The 8045-nt window shown below is 39.6% G+C and overlaps 1 protein-coding gene across 1 annotated transcript; it reads left to right on the top strand.

Moving 5' to 3' along the window:
• Window positions 1-203: 203 nt before the first annotated feature.
• Window positions 204-776, top strand: LOC137988947 (sodium/potassium/calcium exchanger 1-like). Its single transcript, XM_068834880.1, has one exon. The coding sequence runs from the start codon at window positions 204-206 to the stop codon at window positions 774-776; it is 573 nt and encodes a 190-aa protein (XP_068690981.1).
• The last annotated feature ends 7269 nt before the right edge of the window (window positions 777-8045 follow it).

The raw sequence follows: 8045 nt of genomic DNA, 5'->3' as shown, positions 1-8045 counted from the left end.
GAGACACAAATTGCAGTCTTCAAGGGTCACTTCAAGGAGATCTACATGACAGTACATGACTACGTTTGTTGACGCATATAGTTAGTTAGCTTTGTTCAAAGGCCTCGTGGGGCAAGTAGCTTCGTTGTCCTCCTGAGGATTTTGAGCCGGAACCTGTTGTTTGAGTGGTGCCAGGTAGTCCCCAGAGTGGGAAACGCTCCTTTATGACCATTTTCCTGGATGATAGAGAAGATGGACCAGAAGAAGAGTCTGTTGAAGGAGAAGTCCAAGAAAATGCTACTGGTGAAGAGGCCGGTGACGTGGAAGGTCAGGGCCAGGATGAGGGTGGTTACGAGGATGAGGAAGCTGATGGTAATGGGGGAGTGGCAGTTCAGGAAAAGTGTTGGGGCGGTTATGAGGAAGATGTTGATAATGATGGTGAAGAGGATGAGGGTTCTGACGAGGAAAGCAGTGATGAAGGAGGAGGAGAGTACATGGAGGAGGAGGAGGAGGATCACAACACAAGTGAGAACGAGACTGAAGGACAAGGAAGCCGAACATGGAAGGAGTTTTATAGTAAGGAAAATGCCACCACGCTTAAAGATCAGCTGCTATTGAAATTCTGCAAACCTCTGCGAGACATTCTCGGAGGATGTAAGAGTGAAAGACATGCCATCGATTATGCCCAAGATGTGCGCAGAATCTGGGACACTCTTAACACAAAAGATGACAGCCTGGGGAGTCTCTTGGCAGACGCTGGTTGCAAATCTGGTGCAAGTGGGCTAAGCCATTATTAGATGCAAAATAGGTGCGCCCTGGTACTATCAGGAGCCGTTTGGGTTCTATTATTAAATTTTTTCCATTCATTGTTGATCATGCTGAAAGCAAGACCAAGGGCTTCCCCGAAGTAGATAAAGAAACGCTAGAAACTATCAAACATGTGATGAAACGAGTCGTGGCCATGGGGTAATCAGTAAATCAACTGTATTGTCACGAGGGATGGGAACAGATTTTGGAATGCAGTAAATCCCAGCGACCTGAACAGGATGGTCGAAACAGAGCCAGCCAAGAGGGCACTGACACTGCTGAAGAACAACATGGACGACACCATCAGTCTTGACGAAGCCGTTGTTGTGCGGGATTTCCTAATAGCACGGATAAGCCTTGAAAACGGACAGAGGCCAGGCCCTCTTGAGATAACCCGAATCAGGGACTTTGAACGCCTGCAGGAGAAAGAAGGGAAGTACATCATGTACGTTAGCAGACATAAGACAAGCAAAGCAGGCCCCGCTCCCATCACCTTGTCAGCAAACCTCAAATCCAACCTACAGGCTTACCTGCAAAACGCAAGACACATCCTGGCCAAGAAAACCGAAACCACAGTTTTCACAACAAAATCCGGGAGTGCATTTCCAGCAGGCACCATTGGAAAGCGGGTCACAGCATTCTGGCAAAAGGCACTAGGCAAACAGCAGCATGTGACAAGCACAAAGCTCAGAAAAATGCATGCATCGCAGCTGTATAGCCGGGACAATGCATCCAAGAGAAGGCACACACACTGATGTGTCATACCTCAAGAACAGCTGAACGACAATACATGCTAAATCGTCTGGCTGATGCAGCCGTTGAGGGCCACCAAGTGCTAGCGGAGAACATTGGGTTGACTGAAACAACTCCGACCCTAGTCACCACGTCCAAGTCTGCCAGTACAGAAGATGAGAAGACAGGAGAGTGAGACGACCCAGAAACATCAACAGGTGGATTCACCAAGCAGCAGTAAGACGATATTATTTTGATCTTTGCACATAAAATTCACACCAATGGCCCATTGAGCCTCGATGCAACTTCATGAGCGAAAGTCTTAACCTTATGAGTCTTGTCAAAGACCCTGAAATGGTGGCCAAGGTCTACAAGAGAGTAAATATCTCCAACGAAGAGTAATGACTATTTGCGTCAAGGATTAGGGCACTTTTGTAACAGTCAAGCCGGCCATATCAGAAGTGCTGATAACTTTCCAAGCAAAGCAACGCCTTATCTTATATCATGTTGAGGACCATTAACATCGACTTCAACAGGCCAACATCATTCTCAAACAGACAAAAAAAAGTTAAAGAAAAGAGTATAATAAAGAAGTATAATAAAGAAGTCGATATGTCGTTGATATGTGTTCATCCTTTATTTCCTATTTTCGTCATCGGATTCCTTTTACTTTACACACAAGCCTTTGTAAAACATCCGTGGGAAAAAATATGCCCTGAACATCTTTGTAATTTACACCTGTGGCGCCTCTGGGTTAGGGGACTTCCATGTAGGAAACGGAGAGGAGACTTGAAACAAGTGGTCGATCGCAAGATGGCAGAGGCGAAGAAGAAGGTATGTGTCAAAATTCATGGTTATATCTTGCATATCAGACAGGCCATCCGTCAGTTATTTGTAGGTAATAGCTGGTATAAACACTATGAGAATTCTCCTGTGTATATATTTTTCTGATCGTTCATTTCTGTCTTCGGCAAAAGGACTGTGATGATAGTGGTTTTTGGTCCGGACAGATTTTGAACCGATTTATGACTCTGATGTGCGATTCAAGAATTTATGCGAAAAGAAAAGTTGAAACATTTTGAACATTATGAGAATAAAATCATTTATGTGTTTGACAACCCACGTAATACAAGATCTGATTAACAAAGAGAACAGGGATGATGAAGAAGTAGTGAGAGCACTCTCCTCCCACCAATGTGGTCTGGCGTCACATGTGAGTTGAGTTTGTTGGTTCTCTACCCTGCTCCAAGAGGTTTTCCTCCAGGTACTGCAGTTTCAGTCCCCTCTCCTCAAAAACCAATTGTGTTGATTTGGTTTCTGTACAGCGTGCCCCCAATTAGTGCCCCAGTGCTAAATACGCTATTACTATTTTTATTTAACAGATGTTTTAAACCTCAGTCAAAGTTAGAATTTGTTTAAATAACTGGCTTTAAATAAATATTAGTCTTTTTGTGTCATGTTCATGACATGATGATGCTGATCATATGTTATTCATTCACTACCAAGCTTAAAATTTTTAATATTTACTTTATAAACAGTAAATGGCTTAGGATTTATCATCCTTAGATTCACCCACTATTATCTTATACAGGTTCCTATTATGGGCAAAATTATCGAGGTCAAATCAAATTTGGCAAAGGCCATTATGGGAGGAAACAAAAAGCTTATTAAAAAGGTTAGTGAATCATTTTTATCATAAAAATTATGTGGCATAAAGTAGAGTTAACTCTGGGACAGCTTTTGAGGGACTTTATGAAAATGATGACCATCTCTTAGCTTCCCTAGTTTTAACTAGTTTGAATTACTTTCAAAAAAGATTACCTTCAAATTTGTAATGATGTGGCAGGTCAGCTTAATGCCCCTTTTTAGATTGTTTTATCAGAAATCAAGTTCTGTTTTCTATTATTCAAAGTGTCAATATACATAAACGTTTAAGTGTACCAACATACATTTAACATTACTGTTCACAATGGACTAAGGGCTCATTAATTTTATAAAACATTTACAAGTGTAAATAATTTTGCAAGCGTAGCTACAGTTTTAGGGTCTAAACACACTACTGCAACAAGTTGCAAAAATAGTGGAGACACTATTTTTGATCTTCTCTTGGCGTTATTCATTTACCTAATATCTCACACACTGCAGCCCCTTCCCCCCTTATCAATGTTACTAGAAATACCAAAAAAGTGCTGAAAACTTCAACAGTCAACGCGTCATTCCACAGTTATTTGGACGAGATATAAATTTGCTTAAATTGCTCAATTTTCTGATAAATGGGTAACATGTTAAATAAGGCTTTTGAAAACAACTAGAATTGTTTGATATGAATTGTCGTTTATGTAAAATAATGATAACAGCTGTTGTGGAGGGGAAAGTTTTATTTTGGTAGAATATAAAAAAGAAAACAGCAATTTTAGTTAACTGGTTTGGGACACATACTACTCCAGACTAAGTAACTTAGACACTGGCCAAACTCTACATTTCTATCAGTATGGCACCTGCAGACAGCCTTCTGGATGCTCTTTTCCCCTCCGCAATGTTTTGAAGCCTAAAAGTTTTGTTGGTGCGTTTGTAAATGACAAAGTCAACTTTCATGTTTTCAAATCTTCTAATTTTAGGTGAAGGGTTAGTTGTATTATGTTTGAAAAGAACATTTATTTTAAACTATAGCCAAGAGAGATTCATTAAATTTTGTTGTGGAGGGGAATTCTGTGGAGGCAAATTCTCTTTTGATAATGATTTCACTGAAAATTATGATGTTTACATTAACAAGAGATATCATTTTCCTATCATAAGTTGAGCACCCATGTTGAGTTTCAGCAATCCATAAGGTAAATGGCAGTCAGTACAACAAAACTGGTGAAAATACCTGTAGCTATAATACATGTAATTATATTTCTTTCGTCATGCAAATGTCAAGATGCAAAATTGGACACGTTCATTTGATTGGCAACAGTCCATTTAAGATTATGGAGCATGAGCAAGTTAAAAAAGTGTTCCGTTATATCCAGAGGCACTGATTTTCTTTTGAAGGGTTGTTTTCTGTTAATGTTGAAAATACTCAAGGAACAGTGGTCATTATTGGACTTATGAACTCACAGTCAGGTTTTTGTGATCACTTATTATCTTAACAAGGTTACATGTATGCATTACTAATGCATGATTTTGAATTTTTATCACAGTACTGTTTCTGACACAGTGCAAATATTGTGCAAAATGTTGAAAAACTTCAGTTATTTGAAAGCAAATGTGGAACTGTTGTATAAACATTAAAGTGTGGATGTTATCACTCGCTTTAAACTTCTTGCTTATGATCTTCTGAAAATTGGACAAATTTTCCCCTCCGCAACTTACCCTCTGCAACAGTAGATGTTGTTTTCAAATCCTACCTCATTGAGAAAACCGTAACTATTTAAGTTTTCTCTTGTGATCTTTTCAATTAATATAAATTGAGAAAAAGCATCAGCCGACTAGACTCTAGGTAATATTTCAGAATTTGGAGAATCTGCTAATAAAACTAAACATAAACAAAACACCAAGTTTTCTTTTCCCCTCCGCAACGGCCATATTTTTAAGCTCTATGATCTAAGAAATGCATTTTGGAGAAAAGCAGGACAGCAGCAAGTAAAGCTTTGTAGATGACCTTAAGCCTCAATAGGTTATGAGAAGTAAAGGACAAATTCTTATTTAAACTATAACAAGATCTGTGCCTCTAAATTTCCCCTCCACAACAGTCGGAATACTGTGGAAGGACCCCAACATTGAAAGGTGGAGAGGGAGGGGGGAAGATGAAAAGATTGTAATTCTAGATCTGGCAGGTATCAAAAGCTAGAAAACGTGTTTTTTTTTATTTTTATTTTTTTTTACGATAGTGTCTCACCAATTTTGCAACCTGTTGTGGCATGTATAAAGTACATTTGTAGGAGTTTCATTAGACTTCAGACTATGTAAAGTAGAAAGTGGTCTGTGAAATCAGCATACATGTTGATAGAGATACTCCACGGCATCACAAAGATATGAATTTTTTTTATGTATTTACGCGAGTGTTTATTGGCAACAGTGCCTACCTGTAATGGCCCACTGCCTCTTAATGGATGTGATGCTCCATGCATTGAAACGTGAACACCGTTCACCACAGCTAAAATAATACCCTGATTAGGATAATCCACCTCCTGGCTTTGAAAAATAACTCCCGTTTGGGAGTTACCCAGTATGGTGTAAAATGTATGAATGGATAAGTCATTAGCGGTAATTTCTAGTCCTAGCATACACACTGTAGTTATAATTTTACTCGTATGTTTAACACATACGCATTGTCTTGTGTACTGCAGCACATGCAACGCCTCGAAAACCTCAGAAATGAGTGGGTCACTTATCCGGAAGAACCAGGTCATGGTTACAGTGGAGGTTTAAGTGACGAAGATATGTACTCTCCATCTGAATGTTCGAAAGCCTCAGAGGAGTATTCTTCTAGTGATGGATGGGACAGCAACGATGAAGACCATGTAGTCGAAGAAAACGTTAACAAGACGACAAAACGAGTTGCACGCAGATGCCTGTTTGAACGCTGCAAGTCGAGTGTCATCCACATTCCCCGTCATTTAAGGGAAGTCCACAAATGGACAAGAGAAAGGGCAAATAAGGCGACTTCCAGTTTTGGAATAAGGAAAAGTTTCCTCTCAAAGCCTTTACTGCCAGAATTGTCTGAATTGTCAGAAAAAACTCTGCAGGAGAAGAAGAAGAAGAAAAGGAAGGATTATCACCGCCACGGGGCCTGTCCTTTCGCGGGATGTCATGCGGTTGTCAAGTGCCTCCCTAACCACATTCAGCAAGTTCACAAGGACATTAAAAGAGGATCTCCTGTTTATAAACAGATTTTAAGGGATGCGCATGCCTTCAAAACATGGCAACCATTGGATGCAGTACCATCAAACCCTGTAGTAGAGCATGGACAATCGTCGAACAACACAGAAGATTGTGAAATGGGAGAATTGGATGAACAGTTATGTGAAGAAAATGAAATGGAACTCGTAAAAGACACAGATAATGCTGAGGAAGAAGACAATGTGATGGCTGAAGAAGAAACGTTCAGGGATTTTTGCCAGTGGCTACAAACAGCAGATGGTGGAAGGAGGGATGAAAAAATGGCAAAACAGCATTGCTCTCAAGTTCGTAAGATACTTGTCACAATTGACTCGGAGAGAAAGTTGTCCTCTCTCTTTAACAACAATTTGATTCGGGACAGATTTCTTAAAGATTATGCAGAGAAAATGTACAAGCCAGATACAGTGAAAGCTCACTTGCTAAGTCTTAGGAACTTTTGCTCCTTTGTTGTTTCTTGAATACAAAGTGAGCAGCACGTCTCTGAACCATTTCAAGCTGATTGATGTTTATTTGGGTGTACGGGTCCCACACACTGGGAGCATATGATAACGTAGGTCGAACTAGTGAAAGAAAAGCGCGGGCTGTGACTTCTTTTTAGCAGCTGCACAAGTTACGTCTGATATTAAGAGTGCGCGTTGCCTTCTTTGTAATGAGTGATGGGAGAGGAAGAATCTCGAACAATTGGCATGTACAAAATAAATTTGATTGTAAAAGTGCTTCAGAAAAAAACAAAGCGGAGCACATCATTACAAAGACTAAACTTCTGTTCTTAAGGTAATTGTTAACGTTGGCGCTTTTAATTATTGAAATTTTTGCTTTTCGTTTTCTTGTTAAGGTTAAGTAGATGAGAAATCAGCGAAGGCTGGAAATGTCTCAAAACCTTTGAAATACCACGAGACATCTTAAAGAAACCGGCTTTTTGAGAGGTGGTTACTAATGGCATTTCGTTTTCTTATTTTGCAAAGGTTATGTAGTTAAGAAATCAGTAATTGAATTGTTGCAGAGACTTTGAAGTAAGCGGGATACTGTTAGCGATAGCGTTTTCATGAAGTTATGAAAGATTTAGCCTTTCGACTTTTTGTGAAGGTTAAGGGGTCTAAAGACCTAAGGAATTAACGCTAAGCTTTCATCTTAAAGTGCTACTATGACCAAAAATCCATTCTACTGTTTCTTTGTATTTTAAAACTGCGTTAACTGAACACCAAGTGACCGAAGTTTTAAGCCTTCATTTCTTCCTAACTAATGGTCCGCCATTACTAACTTTAAAATCTTGAGAGAGCTGGATCAAGGATAAGATGACGTGAAAGGCTCACTAGTTTAAAAGTGCATTTCGTGTGCACGCGGCTAAATTAATACATGATGCACCACAGGAGTTTCGAACTTTCAGACTTTAAAATAATAAGCTGCGTTTACATGCTGCAATTTTAAGGTAGAGAGTATTTGACGCCATCTTATGTGCGATCCAACCCTCTGAGGTACAAATCGGTCATTCTTAAACATGAATAATGTCGGACTGTGAAATCCTAAACTTGCCCTCAAAGAAAACAGCCTTTGCATAAAATTCGAAGCTCAAGATTTTGCCAGTCACGTCTCAAGCAAACACGCTTTCAAAATCTGAAAGAAAAAGGAAAGTAAATTTTTTG

Source organism: Montipora foliosa, unplaced genomic scaffold (assembly GCF_036669935.1).
Source record: "Montipora foliosa isolate CH-2021 unplaced genomic scaffold, ASM3666993v2 scaffold_436, whole genome shotgun sequence".
Classification (NCBI taxonomy): domain Eukaryota; kingdom Metazoa; phylum Cnidaria; class Anthozoa; order Scleractinia; family Acroporidae; genus Montipora; species Montipora foliosa.
This window is presented reverse-complemented; position numbering and strand designations above follow the sequence as displayed.